Source organism: Eleutherodactylus coqui, chromosome 12 (genome assembly GCF_035609145.1).
Source record: "Eleutherodactylus coqui strain aEleCoq1 chromosome 12, aEleCoq1.hap1, whole genome shotgun sequence".
NCBI lineage: Eukaryota > Metazoa > Chordata > Amphibia > Anura > Eleutherodactylidae > Eleutherodactylus > Eleutherodactylus coqui.
In genome coordinates, this window is record NC_089848.1 from 41,317,815 (window position 1) to 41,344,416 (window position 26,602).

The 26,602-nt window shown below is 42.7% G+C and overlaps 1 protein-coding gene across 2 annotated transcripts in view; it reads right to left on the bottom strand.

The window, feature by feature from the left end:
• Positions 1–26,602, bottom strand: part of NEK11 (NIMA related kinase 11) — a 329,721-nt gene that overhangs the window by 111,410 nt on the left and 191,709 nt on the right. For both annotated transcript variants that reach the window (XR_010787302.1, XM_066584626.1), the window contains exons 10-12: positions 24,952–25,071; positions 11,174–11,267; positions 5,665–5,797 (exon numbers count right to left, since the gene is read on the bottom strand). Coding sequence is in view for 1 of the 2 variants with exons in the window: in XM_066584626.1 (XP_066440723.1) it covers positions 5,665–5,797; positions 11,174–11,267; positions 24,952–25,071 (347 nt within the window). In the remaining variant the exon portion in view is untranslated. The remainder of the gene's footprint in view (positions 1–5,664; positions 5,798–11,173; positions 11,268–24,951; positions 25,072–26,602) is intronic.

A 26,602-nucleotide genomic window follows, 5' to 3' on the forward strand; every position in this document is an offset into this window, starting at 1 on the left:
GATCAGTCTTGTTTCTCTTTCTGCTCAGCCAGGTACGTGTAAGTATCCCTGGTGGGATGAGTGGCTGTTTCTGGAGTTGCTTCATCTTCTCTGATGTCAGAAGAGATATTGAGGAAAGAAGAAGTGAGACAGCGTTACTACAAAGAAGCAAACCTGAATAAGTGTGACTGCCTTGGAACATATATTGAGGTGGATCAGACACAGAAAGGCTCTTCAATAGAGGCAGCAGGTGGCGCTATTCTGGCAGTCCTGGAATAACTGGGGATACAAATATTTTTTAATAAGTATAAATACCAAAAATGTTTAGAATTATGGGCTGGATTTAACTATGAATAATATTTTTCATGGGACTACCCCTTTAACTATGCTTTTTTGTTATTTTGTAATTGTAATAACAGCCATTTTTGAATCACAACAGAATCCATCGCCATATAAGTTGTCTTTTTTCAGATGAGCTTTCCAACCTAAGTATTGCTGTATTCCTTTTCATACCAAAACTAAGAGTCTTCCAATGGCTACTTATAGAAGGATAATGTGCCTTTTACAGTTTGTGGCCACGGTTGCCAAATTAGCCCACTTGGCAGCCACAGTTTGCAATCAGCTTCCCTCTGCCATAGACTTTCACTCCCAGCCTCTGTTTTGCCGCTAATGACAGCTTGGAGGGTGTGTGCACACTGTTGGCCATCTTCTTAAAGGGCCAGTATAATGTTCCTCTACCAATCATTTATGGCTCCTGGTTATATAATGCATCCTTCCCCTGTGGAATTGTGATCTGTCTGTTCTGCTCAAAGTAGATTCAAGTTGTTCTGACACCCTGGTTTCCTGCCTATCCCTGACTTCATTCCTTTCTCAGCTTCTGACCTGGGATTGTTAAACTGTCTACTTTTCTGTTTTAGGATTAGCTGAACTTTTCCAATAATACTTTTTTCGGCACAAAGGAGACTTCTCTTTGTAGGAGCAATGTGTTTGCCCAGTTACAACCTCATATAAATGTTACTACGTGCCACAGTTAATGTATCTTGTCTCCTTCTAGGTTTGCTCATCCGTATAGGAGACTGTATCTGGTACTGCAACTTGATTCCATTCAAATGAATAGGGCAAGCTGTAGTTTAAAGGGGTTCTGTCATTTAAAAAAATTCTATACATTTCTCCCCAGGCAGTCTCCTTACCAGATCTTCTCCTTGCTGATCTTCTCCTGTTTCCTGCAGTCCCGGGAGGTAACCTCATCTCCAACTGGCTGATTCTTCTGCTTCCTTTGAGGTTACGTACATTCACAGGCAGTTTCCTTCCTGCTTGGCAATGTACGTTACATGACAGTTCACAGCCTTGCAGGAGTGCCAAGCTACTGCAGAGACTGCTCATGCCCTCTGTCTCTGCAATAGATCAGCATTCTTTCCTAGCCAGTGAACACTACATCACAGGGACGTGACCTTCACTGACCTGCAGGAAAGAGAACGCAAGGAATGCAGGATTCATATAAAGCCAGCCGGCTTGTGGTGAGCTGAGCCGGGGGACTGGAGAAGATCAGCAAGGAGAATATGCCTTTAGGAGTTTGCCTGGGGAAGAATAGGTGAGTATAGAATTTTTTTTTCTTTTTAATGACAGAACCCCTTTAACACGATAGTAGTGACTGGACAGTATCAGACTATGTAGGGATAAGCAAAATGGCAATATCCAATTGTTTAAATTATTTTTAGATTTCCAGGATCAATAACTGAGAAACAGCAGAGAAAAACAGAGAGAGATAAATTTGCTCTACAATTGTTATATCTTGAAGAATATCAGTATTATTAAAGCAGACATATCAGGAGAGTTGACAGGCCACCTTGAAAGTCAGGTAATAGAAACCTAATGGGCTCCCAGCTGTTCTCACATCCCCGGGGAGGTTTCTACTGTCAGAGCATATCACTGGGCTCAATAATATTCAAGTTGTATAATCCAAGGCAGTTTATGTTGGTTTTCTAGAACAAACTTACTGTATACTTCCATAACTTTTATTCTCCATGTTACTTTTATTTCCGTACTGTTGTGTGAATTAGCCAAGAATTTAGCTGTTCTGTCCCCTTGATAGATTTAATATTTAATGTGCTCCAGATATAGATTGAAATTGGGTTTATGAGTAAAAAGAGGTATTTATTTTTATTAAATATGCTCATTCAGAAATGCTGAGAATTCATAAGTAAATTGCATCCATAGCCATAAAGAAGTAGATCTAGCAGCAGCTCTTCACTGGAAACAATGAGCCTTTTAGAACAATTTTAGCCTCCTTCTGCACATAGAGGATTTTCAATAGCATTATAGCATGCCTCAAATGAGGTCTTAAATGCCTTTTCACTGTTACGCTTTTGCCAATTAGGCATCTATTACTTAGAAAAGTAATAACTTGTTGTCACTTCATAAACCGACTTTTTACTTCTTAACTTTTTTTTTAATAAAAAAAGTATTATTAGCCAATAGAGATATAAAGTAATTTTTTCATTTCTCTTTGCGACTTTGCACATTACAATATTGCAGTTATGAAACTTAATTTTATAATATTCAAGGTCTTTTCATGAAAATCTTTTCAGCAACCAAATCTCTAGAGGCAATAAATGACACATTGTGTAAGCTTCAAATCAGTCTGCTTCATAACATTATATTCAGAACTGTCGGAAGTAGCAGCTGTTAAAAAGCAGGAATGAATTTAGACGAAACCAGAAATGCAATTAAGTGATGTGTTTTTTAAATAGCTATGTCTTTGTATTTCAGAAAAGTTTCTACTTATTAAGAAATAAGGCGTATGGAAAGTGTTTTACTGTGCATACTAAGGGTTAATATTGCAGATAGCTGAAACATTCTGTTTTGGTGATACTGTTTATGTCAGTGCCAACCTGGGGCTAGATGGCACCCTGTGCAGATTTTTTTTATTCCCCCTCCTCCTAAGTCGTAATAAAAAAAAAACCCTCTAAACTGATAGGTAGTCTGCTTGTTCAGAGAGTAGCAAGATAGCAGCATAGCCATACAAGCACAGCTCAGTGAATACATCCTATACCAGGACCAAGATCATAACATATATACAATACCAGACAACAGAACCAAGCTTAGTGGATAAATACAGCACCAGAATCAAAAAAATACAGCACATAAGAAAAATGAAGCTCCAGAACCAAGCTCATGAAGTAATTACAGCGCAAGACTCAAGCTCATAAGATACATGAAACACCAGAAACAAACTCATAACATAAAAAAGCAGTAACCAAACCCATTACATAATATAATACTGCAACTAAGCTCATAATATAAATAACAATGTAACCGTATTGGTCATGGCCCGTGCAGATGAGTGTGTGATGCCTTGAACCTAGGTATGACCACAAATGGTGAATGCTGTACTGCCTATTACTGAGCTGGGCAGAAGCCATGTGTGTGTGAGAGTCAGAGTACATGTTGTACCCCATAGGGTACACTTGCATCCGTCATGTGTTGATATTGGCTCCACCCAACAGTTAAAGCAGTATTCTGGATGTAACAAGTTATCCCGTTTCCATGGCATAGGAGATAAATAATTGATTGGTGGGAATCCAACTGCTGGGACCTTCCCTGATCCTGAGAATTGGGGTCTGGTGGGTTCTGAAATGAATGGAGCGGAGGTCACACAAGCACACTGCCGCTTCATTCATTTCAATAAGAAGGACAGAGACTGCTCAGTTCAGCTATTCAGCAATCTCCAGTTGTCTCTCTGAAGTACACGCCAGGTACTAGTTTTTTACTTCATTATTGAGGCATTCACATCTTGGCCGATCATGGCTGCAATGGAAATACTTCTCTGTACAGATACAGAGAAATTCAATCTTTCATAGGTGAGAACAAAATCAAGACCTTAAGACCCATTTAGATACTACAATTATCGCTCAAAATTCGCTCAATAGCCATCTTTTGAGCGATAATCGTTGTGGGTATATGTGCCCATCTTTCACTTTTCTGCAGAATGATGTATTTCAGTTCTGTGTGAAATCCATTGTTTGGCAGAAAAGCTGATAAGCAGGACTGCACGCTGTGTTCTGCCCGGGGACTGCTGATAACAGCTGATTACATTGTTTCAGCTGTCAGCCCCACGGCAGATCAAAGCGAATGTAATCAGGGAACAGTGGGTGGTCTGTTCCCTGAATATAGCTCCCAGTGACTCACAGGCTACTAACTGGTACTAATACGCATTAGTACCAATTAGTAGTTTTTGCAAACTGATTGCTCAAAAGCCATCTTTTGAGCGATCATCTTTGTGGTGTAAATGCACCTTTAAATGAAAACTTTTACCGCTACCTTTGTCAGATCTCTAGATGGTAAGGCCATAACAAATTAATTTGTTTTTGGTCTTGCTGTTTGGCCTTTTACTTTCTTCTTGTTGTGAACCTGTGCTGGTAATTTCCTAATCTTATCTCTTTCAGTCTCCTAAAAGAAGCTGGGTTTTCTTTCCAAGTCTTAGTGTCATCTTATCAGGTTTTGCAGATCTTGAATTATTAGTTTCCGGTATAGAATCTGTATTAATAGACTTCTCTATCCTATTGTTTTGTTTCCTTACTTCATTCCAAGCATAAAGAAGGCTGTGGAGATAATCACATGTATTCTGCTCACATCTGGACAGTTTACTGTATTCTAATTGCTTTTAATTTTTCAATTACCTTCATGAATACACCAGGTATAGCAATGGAAAGTGCAATGTAGTTAGCGGTTATGTACTGATGTCTTATATAGGTATTCTGTAATGGGGGACCAGGGCACTTTGTGGAGTGGCATACCTTCGTATTCCTCAAAGTGATACATTGTATAAACAGGAAACCTTGAGTATTTGCTTAAAGGGGTTGTCCCGCGCCGAAACGGGGTTTTTTTTTTTTTTTAACCCCCCCCCCGTTCGGCGCGAGACAACCCCGATGCAGGGGTTAAAAAAAACAAACGGAGAGTGCTTACCTGAATCCCGGCGGTCCGGCGTCTTCATACTTACCTGCTGAAGATGGCCGCCGGGGTCTGCTCCCTCCGTGGACCGCAGCTCTTCTGTGCGGTCCATTGCCGATTCCAGCCTCCTGATTGGCTGGAATCGGCACGTGACGGGGCGGAGCTACACGGAGCCGGCATTCTGCACGAGCGGCTCCATTGAAGAGAGCAGAAGACCCGGACTGCGCAAGCGCGGCTAATTTGGCCATCGGAGGGCGAAAATTAGTCGGCTCCATGGGAACGAGGACGCCAGCAACGGAGCAGGTAAGTAAAAAACTTTTTATAACTTCTGTATGGCTCATAATTAATGCACAATGTACATTACAAAGTGCATTATTATGGCCATACAGAAGTGTATAGACCCACTTGCTGCCGCGGGACAACCCCTTTAATAAGAAGGTAAAAGTGGCCAAGTTGGAACTCTATACAAAGTAGCATCTCTTATATAAACTCTATACGAAGTATCAAAATACCAGTGAAACCTCTCTAATAAGACCCCCTCCTAAAGAACACCATTCTCTTACCCAGACCAGATTTCTTGTGACAGATTTTCAGTTCGAACATAGATTATGCATGCTTGCCATCTTCTTTGAGAAGGTCACCTCCTTAAAAGTCACTTTTCAATTCCAGAGATTTTACGATTTATGTTAATATGTTGTTAAGTACCTATAAAGTATTGTACTTGACATTACTTACCTCGACTTGAAGGTTCTGATTCGCATAGTCTATCTGGTATTTTACTACTTTCATCATAGTGACCCTGAGAGTTGTATTTTCTCGCACTCACTGGCTCTGATTGTATAAGGTGTTTGGGGGGTTCGTCGTCTTCCTGTATTGCAGAAAAATATCAAATAAATATCTTAATATACTTTAAAGAACGCAATCGGCTGACCGTCACCACCATTTAGTAAGCAGTGCTGACCCTTGGCGTCACACTCTTCTCATCAGATATCTATAGCCTATTCAATCAATTTAGGTAGAAAGCCCATTTAGATCATGTGTTCCCTTTTTAACATTTTACCGGTTATATATAAAGTTAATATGAAGAATTATATTGCAGACAGATGTATGCTATAAGATAATAAAGTATGAAACATACAACAGTGCCGTTTTTCTTGTGGCATTTGTTCTAACGTTTGGTTCATTTTTTTGAGTCAGTTACATTTTTTTGTTTTTTTAAACAAACATGTTCTGTATATGCCATTTTTTCAGATGTTATTTCATTGTTTTCTCTACAGCAGCAGTACCAAAACTGTGCTCCGTGGAGCCCTTGGGGCTCCGCAAGCGACAGTCAAGGGCTCAGATTGAGGGTCTCTGTGGTGGCGAACCTATGACACGCATGCCAATGGCTGCTCACCACTGTAGTGATTACCGGCCAAGGTGCCACAGCTCCCCGCAGGTAATGACGCAGCGACGCTGTCCCTGGTGCACACTGTGATGTCAGTGCGCACCCGGGATCCTCCTCCCCTGAGTCCTCTTCTTCTTAGTTCCATAGGAGACGACAAGGTAGGAAACGCTCCCGGCTCACATAAAGCTGTCAGCGTGCACCCGGGATCAGCGCTGAGAAGAGAAGGAGCAGCGCTGACTACAAGAAGGAGATAAGTATATAGGTTGGGGGCTATTACTACCGGGGCTACTGTGGGGTTAATATTAATGAGAGGGTTATTATTATTACTGTGGATACTGTGGGGTTAATATTACGAAGGGGGTTAATATTACCGAGGGAGTTAATTTTATTGGGGCTACTGTGGGGTTAATATTATTACTGTGGGGGTAATATTACTGAGGGGGTCGCTATTACTACTGGGGCCACTGTGGGGGTCGCTATTACTACTGGGGCCACTGTGGGGGTCGCTATTACTACCGGGGCTACTGTGGGGTTAATATTAATGAGAGGGTTATTATTATTACTGTGGATACTGTGGGGTTAATATTACGAAGGGGGTTAATATTACCGAGGGAGTTAATTTTATTGGGGCTACTGTGGGGTTAATATTATTACTGTGGGGGTAATATTACTGAGGGGGTCGCTATTACTACTGGGGCCACTGTGGGGGTCGCTATTACTACTGGGGCCACTGTGGGGGTCGCTATTACTACTGGGGCCACTGTGGGGGTCGCTATTACTACTGGGGCCACTGTGGGGGTCGCTATTACTACTGGGGCCACTGTGGGGGTCGCTATTACTACTGGGGCCACTGTGGGGGTCGCTATTACTACTGGGGCCACTGTGGGGGTCGCTAGTACTACTGGGGCCACTGTGGGGGTCGCTAGTACTACTGGGGCCACTGTGGGGGTCGCTATTACTACTGGGGCCACTGTGGGGGTCGCTATTACTACTGGGGCCACTGTGGGGGTCGCTATTACTACTGGGGCCACTGTGGGGGTCGCTATTACTACTGGGGCCACTGTGGGGGTCGCTATTACAACTGGGGCAACTGTGGGGGTCGCTATTACTACTGGGGCAACTGTGGGGGTCGCTATTACTACTGGGCCACTGTCGGGATCGCTATTACTACTGGGGCTACTGTGGGGATCGCTATTACTACTGGTGCCACTGTGTGGGTCACTATTACTACTGGGCCACTGTGGTGGTCACTATTACTACTGGGCCACTGTGGGGGTTGCTATTACTACTGAGGCCACTGTGGGGCACGCTATTACTACCTCGGCCACCAATATAGGGGGTCGCTATTACTACACGGGCGGAGTTGCTGTGGAATTTACAGCAGCTGTAGCAGCAAAGTAGATGAGATTTTGAAAATCTGATCCACACGCTGTGGAAAAATTCTGAACAAAACCTGTGCAAATATTGACATGAGGTGCGGGATCTAATTCCACAGGATGTTAATTTTAAATATAATGTATATCAATTGCCCATCCAGTGCTCCAGCGTTCCTCTCTGTTTTTCATTTTCTTTAAACGGCCCTGTCCTTTTTATAAAAAGGGAGGTAAAAATCATGTTGTGATAAGCCACACCCCTAACCCCTCCCTTAACCACACCCTTTGTCCCTCTTTGGGGCTCCATGAGAAACTTCTGCTTCAAAAAGGGCTCCATTGCTGAAAAACGTTTGAATCACTGCTCTACAGCAAAAAAACCTGAAAAAATATATTACTCAAATGCCTCCATAAAAAAACACCACCTAAAAAACGTTTATAGAAAATGAAATTTATTGTTTTCAAAAAAAGATCATAAAAAAGTGTGTGAGAAAGACTCCTTAGGTGTATGATTGTCATCAAGCTTCTCAATCCTTTTCAGTAAGAACACACAGAATTATGAATGCAGCGGAAATGAAGAAATGTAATTCACTTATAAAGTTACTCAACTTTTATGTGAACTGTATTTAGATTTAAACTGAAAATCAATGTCAGAAGTGAATATACTGCGTGTGTTAAGATCACTGTTAGTTCGAGACTAGAGCTGAGCGAGCACGCTCGGATAAAGCTGTTACTCGAGCGAGCATCACTCTTCTCAAGTAACTGCTTACTGGTCCAAGCAGGCTCAGAGGGGTGGGGGGGAGTGAGAGAGATCTCGCGCTCTCTCTCTACCCCCTGCCCCCCCGCTCACCTTCGCTGCCCCCCCAAGCATGCTCAGACCAGTAAACAGTTACTCGAGAAGAGCGATGCTCGCTCAAGTAACTGCTTTATCCGAGCGTGCTCGCTCATCTCTATTCGAGACTGAAGGGTTCACAAAGTTTAAATACATAAAGGCCTCCTGCCCACGGACGGAGCGGGATACGACCGTGGTTTTTCGTCGTGGGAATCTTGCGGGGATAAACAAAAAAGTCCCGGCGATTGCAAAAAACGTTTTTCCACAGTCTCCATTAACTCTTTGATACTATATTAAAGGAGACCTCCCACTGAGGAAAAAATGCGGTAAAATAGAACATGCCGTGATTTTTTTTCTCACGTGGTGTAAATTCATGGCAGAATTCTGCATGTGAGGACTGAGCTATTAGGCCTCATGTCCACGGGGAAAATCAGGCCCGCTACGGATTCTCCATGTAGAATCCGTAGCGGGTCCCTCCTGCCCCGCGGACATGAGGCATAAAAATAAGAATTAACTCACCTCTCGCCCGCTCTGGATCTTCCCTTCGCCATGGCTTCATCTTCTCTCCGTTGCGGCCGGATCTTCTTTCTTCGGCCCGGCGGATGCGCAGGGCACGTCGGTTGCGTGCCTCGCGCATGCATCGGCCCGAAGAAAAAGGATCCGGCCGTGACGGATAGAAGATGAAGCCGCGGCGAAGGGAAGATCCGGACCAGGTGAGTAAATTCCGATTTTTAATGGAGCATGAAAAAATCTGGACCATGCTCCATTTTCATGCGGGTCTCCCGCGGGGACGGCTCCCGTGGGCTTCTATTGAAGCCTATGGAAGCCGTCCGGATCCGCGGGAGACCCACACGAAAATGGAGCATGGTCCAGATTTTTTCATGCTCCATTTTGTTTTAAAATCACTTTTATTGACCATCCGCGGGTATTTATCTACCCGCGGGTGGTCAATGCATCCCTATGGGATGCGGATCCGCGGGCAGGAGAAGAGTTAAAATCCGCTACGGATTTTAATTCTTCTTTTGCCCGTGGACATGAGGCCTTAGGTTCAATAGAACCTAATAGCTGCGTTATTCAGCCACGGATTTACGCTGCAGAGAGCACGGCATAAATCCGTCCGGGGGCATTAGCCCAAAGTTAGGTTGTTTTCTTCTTTAATTATTGTATTTATTATTGACCACCATTTAAACTAAAAAAACTGCACTTTTGAGGAATCCATTGAGAACCACAATGCAATGATAATGGCATTCATTGTTAGTACTGATTTTACGAAGCACAGGAATACAAAAATGTAATCTTTTTTAAATCCTTAAATATTTGCATGCAAGAAAGGTTCATTTCCCTAGCAGATTTGTTAGGCATCATTCACACTGCTACACAAAAAGGAAAGACTCTGTTAAGCAATTTCCATGTTGCCATTTTGCCATACAGCCTAGAGATTGAGATGTAGTTAAACATATCTGATTAATGTAGATCTAATACCCGCTGATTATGGAGAAGATAAATAGTGAAATAAGGAACGGATCGGTATCAATAAACTGATCTGTATTTCTTCTACAAAGTGAATTAAGACGCTTCTTCATCTATAATTAAATATGTTACGATTGAGTCGGAGGAATTAAAAATAAATTACAAGAAAGGAATACCATGATTGATGATTGTCTTTTGAACTACTACATTGAAGAAGTATTGTACATCTATACAGTCTGTGAAATAGTGTAGCACAAATAGCTGAAAAAGTAAATGTTTGCTGTGATAGAAAGATGTCAGGACGCACAGAGCATTGTGACTTGCTGTATGTCAGGACTCGAAGCAGGAACCTCCTGTACTCCAAGCAGTAGTCCTTCTTATTGAGCCATCAGCTCTTTGGACAGTTCCCTTACATGCCTGTTGCCTTGTTCCCAGATCCTGTTAACCCAGTCCATGTTCTAGCTCCGCCTGGTTCTTGATTAGACTTCCTATAAAAGCCTGGCCCTGCCACTGCACCAGCTCATGATTAATCTGCTTCACAGCGTGGTTTAATCCAGCTCCACGTTGCCTGCTTCTCCGCTATTTCTGCAAGACCTCCCGATATTGACTTCTAGCTTCCTCTCTGACTACGTTACCCACAAACCGTCGCCGTATGCGTCCTGTAATCCAAAACCATACATATTATAAATCAAAACTTCCAAAACAAAATGAGGAACCTGTTCTGATACTTTATTTTAGCGTACATATACTAATTAATAAAAAACAACTATAAATGTTAAATGACTTTTTTAGCCCTTTACCCCCAATAAAACTAAAAAAAAAAAAAAAAAGTCAGTGAAAAGGTATTAAAAAAAAAATAAAAAAATCGCCCTATACGTCATGGGGGGGAAAAAACACAGTAAAAATAATTTCAGTAGCTGAAGGAAAAAAAATAGGGCAGTAAAACCACCACATGGGAAAAATCCCTAAAATAGTGTCTGGCCCTTTAGGTACAAAGCAGCCTGGTCCTTAAGGGGTTAAAATGAACAAATAGCACAGTCTGCTACCGATTACCAGATAGCAATGAATAACAGTTAAAGTTTAAGGTAAGCTGTTTGGTCACAAATCTGACATCAGCAGGGAGACGTGTCCTGGCACATCCATGGGAGTATGAATGTAAGATTAAAAGAAAGACGCGGCACCTACATGAAGGACATCGATGCTGAGGCGCTGGAAGTTCTGAGACCTCAGTTCCTGCATTCGTCTCTGATTTTCTTGATATTTTTCTTCTGCAAATTGTCTGAAATGCACAATAACACACAAACTGTCAAACTGTTCGATATACGTTGTCCTCATGTGCAGGGGGGGAGGATGGAAGAGCCAGGAGCAGGAACTGAGCTCCCGCCCCCTCTCTGCCTCCTTTCCACCCCTCTGCACTATTTGCAATGAAAGGAGGCGAGGCGGGGCTAATTCTCATAACTTAGCCCCACCCACATCCCGCCTCCTTTCATTGCAAATAGTGCAGAGGGGCGGAGAGGAGGCAGAGAGGGGGTGGGAGCTCAGTTCCTGCTCCTGGCTCTTCCATCCTCCCCCCCCCTGCACATGAGGACAACGTATATCGGCTCGGCGTGAAAACCGAGCCGATATACGTTCGTCTGAATGCAGCCTTTCTGCACCATTCTTGACAAGGAGGCTTGAATTAGAGTATAAGGAGGGGTGTCGCTTAGTAGAAAATTGGTGTGGATTGAATGGGATGATGCAAGACAAAATTGTGCCAAAATTTTGACAAAGAATTTTGCTGCAAAGTAAGCCAATAAGAAGTGTGACTTTACATAAAAGTGATCAAAAGTGCACCAAACTGGCAATTTACTATCTAGCATCAGCCTCTGTGTTACATTTGGCACATTTTTACATTCTTTACACTAAGGATAAGAGTGCATTTACAGGGGTGATTTTTATGCACAATTTCAGTGCGTTACGAGATGCACAGGAATCACATGGGAAAAGAACACATCGTTTTTAATGGCTGCATTTACATATAAGATTTTTCTCCTGTAGCGCTGCGAGAGAAAAATTGCAACATGTCCTATTTTTGGGCGATTCAGTTAAAGAATCGTCCATTCTTCCTTAAGGGGGCAGAAAAAAATGCATCGCACTTACATGTGCATGCAAGTTTCTTGTGAGTGTGATGCAATATGTTTTTGCTCCCATAGGGAATAATGAGCAGTTTTCACGCGAGTGTGATGTGATTTTCTTGCAAAACACATTGCACTCACATAAAGATCGCAAGTTTGCGAGAGCAATATTGGTTTGAGTTTCTTGGAATAATATTGCACTCCCCCATGTAAATGCACCCTTAGGGCTTATACCCACTAGCGTTTTGTTTTCGCAGCAATTTCAGAAAAAAAAACGCTAGTGGGTGAAGGCCCTAGAGGCTCAGTTAGAAGGACATTTTTATGTGGGTAGGTTACCTGCGTTTGCGATCCACATGTATTAAGAACCAATGCTTTTCAATAGCAGCGGCCACATGCCCGATATTTACCTACTTACAAAAATGTGCAGGAGTAACTATGGGGCAGCGGATTTTAAAACGCAGGTAACTGCGGCATCCGTATTTTTTGGATGTGAAACCCCTGGATCCTGACACATCCAGGGATTTCACCTTGTGCTCAATGGGGCCGGCGGCACAGCTGTGACAGCAGTGGCACAGGAGCGTGATGTTCTCCCACTGAATTCAATGGAGCCGGCACTACTCACTCAGCTATTAAATGACAGCTGAGAGCTGCCTCTGATTGGTCACAGTGCTCAGCCAATCAGAGGCAGCCCTTTCAGCAGGCAGGGATTTTAAATCCCTGCTGCTGAAAGGACTTCAGAGCAGTGCAGGGAGAAGACCCGGCTGGACACGCCTGAGCCCCGGCACTGCGGAGAGGTGAGTATATATTTTTTTTTACACATTTTAGGGATGATTTTTTAGGGAAGTGCTTATATTTAAAGCCCTTCCCTGAAAATCCCTGCAGGGCTTGTCGGCAGCCTATTGCTTTCAATGGAGCCGGCTGTATTGCCGCCTCCATTGAATTCAATGGGAGAACATCGCGCTCCTCTGCCACAGCTGTGACAGAGGATTTCTTCATCTCCGCAGGGAGTCCCCTTGTCACTGGACACTGTGACAGCTGTGGCAGAGGAGTGTGATGTTCTCTGTATGTCAATGAGGCCGCCGCTGCTGCCGCCTGCCCGAATGGCATCAAGGTGAACCCCTGGACATGACAGCATCCAGGGGCTTCACATCCAAGGAATCCCCTGCTGCAGCTTTCACAGCAGCAGCAGGGGATAGCGGGCAGCACACTTTATGTGTGCAAAAACGCGGCCAAGTGCGTTTTTTTCTGCGTGACGTCCGCTTCGGTCATGCAAAATTTTTTAGGCATGCGGTTTTTTTGCACATAAATAAGCACATAAAAACGCCCGAACTGACTGAGCTCTTGGGGCTCCTTCACACTGGTGATCGCAATATCAACGTGAGAAAATCGCGGCAATATCGCAATTTTGCTCATGAGATCTTTGAGCGTCAGTAATGCTTTTTTTTTTCAAAAACATCAATGCCGCTTTCAATTTTCTTGCGTGTATTTCTCGCAATAAACAATAGGAGTTGTTAATGTTAAAAATACATCGCACGAAAATTGCAAGTTCGTACAATGCGATAAAAAGAAGGCTCCATGGGGAAACATAGATGATAACAAAAGGAAAATGTAGAAGGATAGGACATGGCGCGATTTACAAAATGAGTATATCGCTCATGTGAATAAGTCCTTAACAGAGCATTGTCAATGGACAACACCGGGTGTCATGCAGGAAGTCCTGGTTACAGTCTCTATATGACATTAAAGGGAAGACGTTGATCCCCCTTCTGCACGGAGCTTCTTCTAATCTCTTCCTTTAGACAGCATGTTTGGTTTATATGACAGCTGAACTTCCTATATTACTTGCATGGGCATAATTATTCTGCCCACACAAAGAATGAAAGAACATGCACCGATGCATGATAAAGAAATAGAAGTACGCTCGTTTGCACGAAGGGGTTAAAATTCACTTATCTTTACTGGTGACGAATGACAGCAGGAGCGATAGCTAATTTAAAGTTGATGGTAACGGCAACAATGTGCAGAGCAACTTCTGTCTACATGGATTAATTATTAACAACAAAGGATCTGGCAGTCAACAATTCTGACAAACTGCCACTTGGTAGAACAAGGAAGGAAGATCTAGAAAGACCTTCAAATATAATAATGCGTCTATAAAAACAAAAACGGCAATCAGAATTTTCTGGCTTTGGTATCATAAATAAGAGATTTGGCTTAGTAAAAAAAAAAAAAAGAGGAATATCTTGGGAAAACACTATCAGAAGGGGCCATACTGTACTATTATCACTATGGGATCATAAGAGTGAATAAAGGGATATGGTGGGACACTGGGGAGAGGTGCATATGGTGCACAAAGGACACGGTTGCAGTTTCTTTTGCATACCCTTTTTACAGATGCCCCATGGCCCCCATGACAGTCTTACTGCAAGTATTAAAAGCCATGTCTTCCGTAAACATGATGCTCGGCCCCTCTAACCTTCGCAGAGTGAACCTGTGGCAGAGTGTAGATTAGATGTCAAGAAGCATGCGAGACCCACGTTCATATGATTGTGCGCACATGATTATTTACAATGAACATTTCACCATCGAGGTGTACTGTAGGGTAGGTAGCATGCTAGGGGACACTGGGTGTTATAGAGGGCACTAATGAGAAGCCAGCAGAGTTGAAAGTCAGACAGAACTACAGGGATCTACAATCAAAGGTTGTCCTTCGGCTACACATCCAATTGGAAGAATATGTCAAGTGGGGTACCACAAGGCTCTGTCCTAGGCCCAGTGTTAACATTTTTATAAATGATCTGGAGAAGAGAATTGATGGGGAACAAATTTGCCGATGACACAAAGCTAGGAGGGATAGATAACACTAGGGAAGAGAGAGAGAGTATACAAAAAGATCTAGACAAGCTTGAACAGGGAGTGGTGACTAACAGAATGGTATTTATCAAGGAGAAATGCAAAGTCCTACATCTGGGCAAAAAAAATTTAAAAGCACATACAGAAGAGGTATACTAATAGATCATAGACTGAACATGAGTCAACAATATGATGCAGCAGCCAAAAAAGGCAAACACAATTCTGGGATGTATTTAGAGAAGCATAGAGTCTAGATCATGTGAGGTCATTATCCACCTCTACTCTTCCTTAGTCAGACCGCATCTGGAATACTGTGTCCAGTTCTGGGCACTCCAATTTCAAAAATACATCGACAAACTGGAGCAAGTTCAGAGAAGAGCAACCAGTACGGTGAGTGGTCTGCAAATCATGTCCTATAAGGAACAGTTAAAGGATCGACGAATGTTTAGCTTTGAAAAAAGAAGGCTGTGAGGAGACTTAATAGCTGTCTACAAATATCTGAAGGGCTGTCACAGTGCAGAGGGATCAGCCCTATTCTCATTTGTACAAGGAAAGACTAGAAGCAATGGGATGAAACTGAAAGGGACGAGACACAGATTAGATATTAGGAAAAACGTTTTGACAATGAGGGGGATTAATGAGTGGAACAGGTTGCCACGGGAGGTGGTGAGTTCTCCTTCAATGGAAGTCTTCAAACAAAGGCTGGACAAATATCTGTCTGGGATGATTTTGTGATCCTGCACTGAGCAGGGGTGTGGACCCTTCCAACTCTACCATTCTATGATTCTATGGATGGTTTTAACTGAGTCCTTGCCTTGTGTGAAAGAATGCTCAGCTACATCTCTTTCCCATTTGAAGTCTACCAATAAAGTGCAATCTACGGTTTGGCCACCAAATATAATTTACACAGATGTAGAAATCTCCATGTATACAATCCACACGTGTGTATTCAGTGTCTGCCCAGTTCATGTATTTACTGTGTTATGTAATAATATACCGTCTTATATTTGTGACCAGTTGGAAGAGTACATAGCATCCTCCCTTCAATCTCTTGGGTAATATAGTCAGAGAATACCGCTGCATTTCCGTTACAAATGGTGAATGAATGCATAGGACTGACATTTACAAATCATTAACATTTCCTTTTATTGAAACTGACTAAAAAGTGTCCACGCCAAGTCCTGAAAAAAGTCAGAACCCCATTACAATTCCAGCAAGGTACAGTAAGCTGAAAGCGTTTTACACTTGTTCCATTAGTGTGATTTTTACCAACTGGCAGGGGTTCTGGTAAGTGTAGTCTGCGGGCCTCTTAAGCACTCAAAGCATAGCTTGGATTTAATCCCATACTTGGAACCACTTTAAGAGTCAGAAACAAAGTATTCTTCAAGTTTTACCAAGGTACTTATTAAATGTGACATTAAATAAAAGGAACTCTGCCTGAAGATCCACTTTTGGTGATAAGGATTTCATTACTATCTTGCCTTGTTTAAAGTATAGTCCTATGCCGTAAGGCTTTCTCACCCTAAGGTCCCCTTCACATGAGCGTATACATATTTGTAGAATGAACAATGCTTTTTTTTTGCACATGCTTTGGCGTATTTTACTGTATTTTTTGTGCCCACATGGCTTGTTCATTTGCGCTTGCAATTGAAATGGCTAATTAGTCTAATGAGTTCCAGATGCGTTCTTTCCTGTGCAATTATGCAGTTATTCACGCATCTCCAAGTGTATTGCGCACACATTTGCGCATCCTCATTGACTTCTATGGGGACTTTGGGTGTGCAGAAAAGCAGAGAACGCTACGTTTTTTGTGCAACCAAAATGCATGGGAAAATATGCACATGTGAACGAACCCATTGAGACCAATAGGTTCTATTCTCTGCGTAATGTGCGCACAAATTTTGCATACACAAATATACCCTAAGGCCCCCTTCACATAGGTATGCTTTCCTACTATCACTACCATTTCATTCTAGTGATTTATGCAAATAAGGAAGATGGAACAATACCTCTGCAGCGCCACCTATTGGATGGCAGCATTCCTTCAAATCAATGTACGACTTTTTAACAAATCTGTACAACAATGTTTGGGAATAGGAAGGCCAGCCAGAAAACCATAAACCTGCTTGGCTTCCTATTCCCAATAATTGTTGTACAGATTTGTTAAAAAGTCATGCATTGATTTGAAGGAATGCTGCCATCCAATAGGTGGCGCTGCAGCAGTATTGTTCCATCTTCCTTATTTGCATAAATTACCCAGAGGAGCGTGCATGACCATATAAGTCTCTCCACTCACTTTTTAGGTGTCTTGTCACACCCTTTCTGGGTGCTCTCCTTGGGGAGAGTCGATGCCATCCCCCGACCCACTCACCCCCTAGGTGTCACCACACACTTTTTGGGTGCTCTCCTTAAGGAGAGACGACACCCCTCATGACATTCTAGTGAATGTCTTATGAGGGGTTAAAGTGTTCGGACCACCACCATTTGCAAATTTATTGTATATCCTGGTGATATGCCATTAATGTATTTACTAGGACAACCCTTTGAATGTAGATCTCTGCACGGAGATTCAATACATAATTAAATAAATGTAATGTTTGTCAGACTAACAGGTTTGTATTATGAGTACAGGGTTATTATAAATGATCTTCCCAATTTGAAACACTCATAACTCAAGTTTAGGCCCAATGCACACGGGCGTATCTGCACTGCGGGGATCCAGAGCGAGCGTTCCCCTCTGGATCCCGCAGCAAATACTGCCCATAAACATGCTTTGCAAAATGCTTTTCCATGCCCACGAGCGGAAATCAACTGCGATTTTCTGCTCACAAGGGGAAAATCGCAGTCTGTTCTATTCTAGTGTGAGCCTCACATGGACGGCATCCATTGCAGTCAATGGAAGTCATCCATCCCACGGGGAGCTGCCGCGGATCCGCATCATCGGCGGCATGTCATTCTCTGCACTGCACTTGTTCGGTGGCGCGCCAGCCAGCACATCCACAGAGCAGAGAGAAGAGGTATGCAGGGATCACTGCAGGGAACATGGAGGCCAAGGAAGAAGTTCACTATCGTCACCATGTGCACGGCCAATCCATCAGTTTGGTAGTTTCCTACTCCTACTGAGATCACTTCTAACTTCATTGTGAAAATGAATGGGGGGGGGGGGCGGTCCTGTTGGGAGATAAAATCTGGGATTTCCTACGGCAGAAGCCATATTTGTAGCATTTCCAAGTACAAAAGATTGTTTTCTCATGGGGAAAAAATGCAACGTAGATTGTTGTGTCCGAAAGGTGGAAGGCGACTTCATCACTAAAGACTTCATGAAATAGTCGCTTTCCATTACAGTTTGCATCCTCTTCAGAAAGAACGTTGCTTCGCTTTGTCAGGCGGTTTCAGGGCCGGTGACAACTTCATTCAATAGGGATAGCATAGCAAAGTTTGCGCAGAATCTTCCATACCATTGGCTGCAGGACGTCCGATTCTCTGCTTCCTGTGACGGTGGATTTCTCAGGACTTCAAGTGAAACTTGCACAGACGCACTCCACTGTTTCAACGCTTTCTGGTGGGCGGCTGGATGATTTTCACTTACAGATGCAAACTTTTTCCTTATAATTGGAGTATTGCTTACAAAATATGCGCCCACTGGGTGAATCTTCAATAAACTTTGTTCGAAAATGACGGTGCTTACTAATAACAGGCTGGTCATCCCATCTGGCGCAAGATTTACAGAGTTTTACAAGAACTAGTAAAAGTAATAAAACAAATAAAATAATTGCTTCCCTGCTGGTTCCCTTCACAGTAACAAACACCTAAAATAATCTTTTATTGATACTAGTTAAAATCTTGGGCTGACAAAGACAAACTCACACAAAACACATCAAAAAACTTCCAACTCAACACCCTGTTATAGGCAATAGGCGGCACTAACTGTCACCATAGCCGATTGGGGGTGATAGTGTTAGATTTGTCGCAGTAGGTCCAATCATGCCAATTGGCAAGCACAGAATAACTGATGGACTGCAACCTCAAATCAATCAAGTAACCTGTTTTTCGTTTTGGTGGTAAATAATAATTATATTCCCAAGCGTGGATGTTTCAAGGTGCGATCATCAAGGTTAAAATTATGATGACTTGAAAGAAGGATCTTATTTGTATCAATATATATTTGGGGTTCCAATGTCAGAAAATTCTGATTGAAAATTATGTGGGTTCGGTTCAACGCGTTTCTGTGTCACGTGCAGACACTTGTAATGTGTGATGAGAGCTGAGCTATATAATCAGATCAAGGTAAGTGACTGGAACCATCGACCATACTAGTGCTCAACTTTAGATAGATTTCCACTAGTACAGGGTATTAGTATCCAATGGAAACAGTCGGTAAGAGGAGCTAATAATTGCCTCTATATAGCTTAGATCAATGCAGAGAGCAGGGGACGATCACCATGCTCAACTTTAGATAGATTTCCACTGGTACAGGGTATAAGTACCCAATGGAAACAGTCAGTAAGAGGAGCTAATAATTGCCTCTATATGACTTAGATCCATGCAGAGAGCTGGGGACGATCACCATGCTCAACTTTAGATAGATTTCCACTGGTACAGGGTATAAGTACCCAATGGAAACAGTCAGTGAGAGGAGCTAATAATTGCCTCTATATACTGTAGCTTAGATCAATGCAGAGAGCTGGGGACGATCCCCATGCTCATGCAGGATTTGTTCGATTTATTTTAAGATATAAACATGGCCTTAGAAGCTGAGATAGTCTATCAGGACTCAGCGCACAAAGCACAAAGATCCAAAATAAAAAATAAATGAGATAAGAGATAGAGCCTAATTTCTTGGGTGCAAATGCTTACAAGTTGTTGGTACTACTCTACTGGAAAAGGCTTGTTGACCCAGGGATTTATTTTGATTGCTATATTTGGAGCCAGGAAGGATTGTTTTTCCACTAAGATGAGAAAATTGACTGACTTCACGAGTGTTTTTTGCCCTTTTCTAAATCAATATTTCAGGGTATTAGCCATAAATCTTCACAGTTTAGCCATTTTTTCAGCCTTTACAAAAAATGACTACAGTATGTTAAACTAGAAGAATTTAAGTGGTTTTCCAGGACTATAAGGCCGGTTTCACACGGCGACAAAAATCACATGATTTTCTCGCGATTCGAAAGTGCTACAAGTTGCATGTGAAAGCCCATGCTTTCCATAGGGTTCCTTTACATTAGTGATGTTCTGTAGCCTACATTGTGAAAAAAAATTGCTGGCTGCTGAATATTGCCGCGATTTGTGAAGTTTTGTAGCTCATGTTTCCCTATGAACCCTTCTCTTTGTGTTGCATCGCATGAAAACACGGTTTTCGTGCAGTGTGATGCAACATTTACAGTAGGAAATCCTACTGGTTTCCCTAAAATAAGCCCTAGCCGCATGAAAAAAAGCAATACACCACCTAAGAAGTGCTGTCCAGCTCCACTGCACGCCTCATCTGCAGGTCACTGGCACTTGTCTTCCGTCTTCAGGCAAGGCTTCGTGGTCAGGAGTTTGAAAAATCCTGCTTCCAGGAATTGCTGCCTCTGATTAGTTCTCGAATGCTGCGGCTCGGCCAATCAGAGGCAGCAATTCCTGGAAGCAGGATTTTTCAAACTCCTGACCAGGAAGCTTTGCCTGAAGACTAAAGACAAGTGGCCTCTTAGGTGATGTATTTTTGTTTTTTTTACGTAGCTAGGGCTTATATTTCAGGCCTCCCAAAAATCCTGAAAAAGAGCGCTACAAAGTCATGCGACTTTGTAGCGACACAAAATTGCAAAATCGCTGCAACAGAACACCAATGCAATATCACTGAGATTTTCTCACGGCGATATTGCTGTTGTCCGTGTGAAAGAGGCTTTAGATTTATGGTCTAGCCTCAGGATAAGTCATCAACATCACATAGGTGGGGGTCCGATGCCCAGCCACCCCGCCAACCTGCAGTTTGCTGGACCGGCTGTGATCAGGACCTAGCATAGCTCCAGAGACTGTGTAGTTGCTCAGAATGGTAGTGTGTGCTCAGTCACAAGCTTGCAGTAATATTCCTGCCAGCTACATAATGGTGGGAGATTTATGAAACTGCCTAAAACAAAAACTGTCTTAGTTGCCCCCTAACAACCAAACACAGTGCAGCTTTCATTTTGCAATCTGATCTGGTAAAATGAAAGCCGAACTGTGATTGGTTGCTAGGGGCAACTAAGCCAGTTTTTCTTTTAGACAGTTTCATACATCTGCCCCAATTTACAAAGCAGTGCCAATTCCAGTGCATAGTGGCTCCGGAAGATCACAACAGTTCTAGTCAACAACTGATCAGTTGAGGTTCCTGGTGTCAGACTCCCACGGACCTGATATTTTAAATGACACATACAACCTGACAGTCTATAGCAGTGGTGGCGAACCTATAACACACGTGCCAGAGGCGGCACACAGAGCCGTCCCTGCTGGCACGCGCCGCCATCGGCCGCTCACCACTTTAGTGAATACCAGCAGGGGTCCCGGCTCCCCTGACGGTATTCACTCAGCTGCGCTGCTAGCGCCACTGATCAGTCGCACACTGTGACGTCAGTGTGCAGCCGGGATCCTCCTCCCCAAACATCTCCTCTTAGGTTCCGCAAGACCAGGGGGAGGAGGCGTCCAGCAGCACACCCTGACATCACATTGTCCACTGGGTTCAGCGCAGAGCAGCGGAGTTTACACGAGGAGGGGGTAAGTATGTGGGTCTCGGGGGTGAGGGGGGGGGCACTGTGAGATGTCACTATTACACTGGGGGCCGCTGTCGGGTGTCACTACTACACTGGGGGCTGCTGGGGGGGGGTCACTATTACCTCTGGGGTATGTTTACATGTGGCAGAAATGGGCAGGGCTGTTTCAAAATAGACAGGGTGCAGATTTTGACTGCGGTAAAATCATTCGTTGTGATAAGCCCCGCCCTCTGACATGTTGGCACTTTGCAGTAAATAAGTGGGTTTTGGGTTGCAGTTTGGGCACTCGGTCTCTAAAGGGTCAGCCATCACTGGTCCATAGGGTGACTTTAAATCGCGGCATGTTATGTCAGGTGTGTAAGGCTGTCAACACACCTTTTGTGTTTATTTTTTGGATGGCTTACCAAAGATTCATAGCTATAACATACCATATATCTGTAGAATTGATTTTTTAAGTGGGTTTTTTTGTGACATGTAAAAAAAATCATGGGCGCATGTCCATTTCTTGTTACAGACAGTGATCAAATTTCCAGTTGGTTACCCCGGTGTGAACCTAAATACCCATGTGCCCAAAAGACCAAAAAGAGCATTACTCCTATTAAATGTAGAGGGTTACCAGGCTGGCCTTAGGAAATTGTTAGGTCATATCTTTATGGCAGCTTATAATTAAGGCTCAATGTCCATGGCCGGATCTGATTTGAGGAATGATGACCTGCACGGAAGATCAGCAAATCAAACTGCCCATAGGAAGCATGAGCGTCCGCACATGAATTAACCCCTTCATGACATGGCCTATTTTGGGCTTAAGGACGCAACAATTTTTGGTGGATTTTCTTCTCCATTTATCAAAAGTCCTAACTTTTTTATTTTTCCGTCGACGCGGCCGTATGAGGGCTTGTTTTTTGTGTGGCAAACTGTAGTTTTTATCGGTGCCACTTTTGGGTACGTAGACTATATTGTAAAACTTTTTTTTTTTTTTTTTATGATAGCAGGGAAAGAAACCGCATCAATTCTGCCATAGATTTTTTTTTTTTACAGCGTTAATCATGCAGCATAAATGAGACATTCCATTTTTTCTGCGGACCGGTACGGTTACAACGATACCAAAGTTCTTACATTTTTAAGGTTTTCCCACTTTTCTGCAATAAAAATACTTTTTTTTGGAAATTTTTCTATTCTAAATTGCTGCATTCAAAGTCCTGTAACTTTTTTATTTTTCGATGTACGGAGCTCTATGAGGGCTTATTTTTTGCCAGACGAGCTGTGGTTTTTACTGGTACCATTTTGGGGTACATACGGCTTTTTTGATCACTTTTATTGCGTTTTTAGTGAGGCAAAATGCTAAAAATTAGCATTTTGCCTCAGTTTTTTAGCGCTTTTTTCCGTGCACAGTCAAAAGCATGTGCAACTTATTGTACGTGTCGTTACGGATGCGACAATACCAAATATGTGGGGTTTAATTTTTTTTTACCTTTTTTTATGCTAATCTGAGAAAAAGCATAAAAAATGTTTTTTTTACTCTTTTTACATTTTTTTTAATTCATTTTTTTAATCTTTATTTTTTTACACTGTTTGTGTCCCTCTGAGGGACTTTAACCACTGCCCTGATGATCGCTGTCATAAGGCATGGCAGAGCTACTGCTCTGCCATGCCTTATCGCTTATACACCGATCATAGGCATAGGCAATACAGGACGCCAGTGTCTGGCGTTCTGTTACCATGGTGACAGGCCGGGCTCTCGCGATGTTATCGCGAGAGCCGGCCGGAGACACAGAGGGAGTCCGCTCCCTCTGTGAACTCTTTCCCTGCCGCGATCTACTTAGATCGCGGCAGGGAAGGGGTTAACAGCGGGGGGCGCATCTCTGATGCCCCCCCGCTGTTGCAGCAGGACGCTGGCTGTGACTGACAGCCGGCTCCCGCTGTGGGATGGCGCGGGATCATATGTGATCCCGCGCTCTCTCCAGGACATAAGTTTACGTCCTGTTGCGGGAAGTACCAGGCTGCCAGGACGTAAACTTACGCCCTGGAGCGAGAAGGGGTTAAAGCATGCGGATTTGTTTTGCGTTCTGAAAAACAAATTGCAGTTTGCTCCATTTCAGTGCACATCCAAAGATCTGGTACCGTGTTATTGCACAGATAAGACCCCCATCAACAGTAATTCAGGGACCATAAACTTTCACTCCCTTATCAGTGTTTAGCTAAAAATGTTTGTGCACCTCTTGTAGCATTTCTAGCCTGCCCGACCTTTCCCCCCCAACAGTAATTTAGGGACCATAAAACTTTCACTCCGCTATCAGTGCCTAGACAAAAAAAGTTTGTTTGCTGTTGCAGAATTCCTTTTAAGTGCCAACCAATCACATCCATATCTGTGCCTTGTCATAAGTATGTATGTTATAAGTGTGTGTAAATATTCATGCCTCTTCAGATCCAATCCATTTAAGCCTGAAGAAGAACCCTGCGTTGGTACGAAAGCTCGCTATTATTACATCATGTATTTTTGTTAGCCATTAAAAGGTATCATATCTACAAGTGCGGATCCCACATGGATGACTTCCATTGAAGTCAATGGAAGCTGTCCGATCCGCAGACGGACCGTGGATTCGACGGGCAAGCACTGTGCGGCAGTGTGCCAGCCGGCGCTTTTGCACACATCCACAGTGAAGAAAATAAAAGACCTGGACAAGCACGCAGAAGACCTAGATGGGTAAGCAGTGCCCTAAGTCGAGGGCAGGGTCAGATTCTGCTGTGGGCTCCCGTATTCGTTATCCGATCCGCCCATGGACATTTGGCATAAATCGCCAGGAATTGGAAGGTCAAACTACTACCAAAAGGGGAAGACCTTCACACCCAACTGTCCACTCATGCCACAATGGAAAAACGGATGGCTTTCAGATCAAATACTTTTTACAAGTATCAAGAAGTGCAGAATGTTTGGCTTTATCCAAATTAATGCCAAAAGAGAGAAGTTATTGTTTGTTGTTATAGTTAGTTATTAAATGTTTATTTACCTAAAGCTATAGATTTCTAAGAATAAAGGCAAGCAACTGTGAAAAATGTTAAAAATTCTATGTGGAGAAATGGGAAATGTTGAGCCTCATGGGATATTGAGATTGTTGTCTCACTTGTCATGCTGATACAGCATAATTGCTTTGTATGCCCAATGTTTTCTCCCACCAAATAAAAAATGTTTAAAACAAAGCATAAAGTTTGGGGACCTCTGTTGTAGACGGTCTTAGGAGAAGTTATGTGTGATTTGTGACTGTTTTCTTACTTTAGTCTTTTTGCTTTCTCATCGGCAGCATTCAGCTTTCGTAGCCTCATTCTTTCTCTGGGCGTCATTTTCTGCACCTCTGATAGCTCGCGAAGGGTCTGAACATGGAATTTCTTCTGTCTATAAAAACAGGAATACGGAGTGAGGAACTTGTAATCTTTTCCAAACTACCTATTAAATAATTCATGGTTGAGACTCTCCCTAAAGTCACTCCACAATATTAAACCCTATTTCACAGCTTAGTATGAACATTATACCAGCTTAACCGCCTCAAACACCAGGCATTAATAATGGCCCTGCAGGTGAATCATGAATAATATTATCATTCACTTAAAGAACTTCCATTTCATTCTAATCAGTTTAAATCCTACTCTGAATATCACATTATATAAAAATAATTATGCTAAAATCAAGTTAAATCAAAGAAATGACAGTCCCATAATAACAAGACACTAAGTCACTAAAATGCAATATTAGCATCTTGTCTTGTGACCTACTTATATCATCAAACTGAAGATTTGCACCAGTTAGCTGTTTTCTTAGCGCAGTCTTTTCTGTATATGACAATGGTGTTGGATACATTTTTAGCAAGTGGAGTTTATAACATAATAATAACTGTAAATGATAATGATGAATAATTAAAGTGTTTCTACAAGATTAGAAAACACAGCTGCATCGCAACCAAATCAGTGCCACAACTTTCCCCATAGGTTGTGTTGGGTATGGCAGGTCGGTTAAAGTGTATGTTCACATTTGAATGCAAGGGGGCTGTAATCAAGCCTTCTGGGTACTGAAGGTGTGCTAATCAGCAGGGACAGCTGTGTGGGTGTGTCTGGAAGAGCTACAAACTCCAGACACATTCAATTCCTTGCTGCAAGCAAGCTGGAAGCCAGAGCTGCTGCTGAGAGATCAGAGCTCGATGCCAGAGCTAGGCCAGGCTCTGAGAGGGAACTGGAGCTACTCCCCGAGAGGACAGCTATGGTAGGTTTAGTAGTGCTAGGCCGCGGTGTAGTAGTTAGTGAGAAACTATTGTTGAGTTAGTACCTTGATGGGCAAGTGCTTATTATTTTCTGAGTACCTAGTGTAGGCGCTGCTAGTAATGGATGTGTTTGCACTGGATATTCTTGCTACCACTGAAAAGTCAAGCAATAAAGTTATTCAGACTTTTGCATGCTGCTGTGTCGTCACTGACCCCCACACGCAGACATTGACACTATATATATATATATATATATATATATATATATATATATATATATATATATATATATATATATATATATATATATATATATGTGGATCTGATGTCAAAGGTTTTGTGCTACACTGCATTACTCATCTGATCCTGTCTTACAGTCTGTATTATACAGTCAATATCTGCAAATTTCAGAGCTAAGATCTGACAGCAATCCTTGTTGATTCAACATCTGCACAGAGTTTATTGTGGTGATTCATGTTCTGTAGAGTTATCTGAGTTAGGACAAACTCGACTCTTCCATTTCATAACAGTAGCGTAAGGGTGGTTTCACATCCACATTGAAATCTCCAGTCGCAGATTCCCTCGCAGATCCAGCAGCACTTTTTCTTCTGGCTAAAAGACAGACCTTATTATAGTCAATGGGGTCCAATCGGTGCTGTTCGGTTCTGTCTT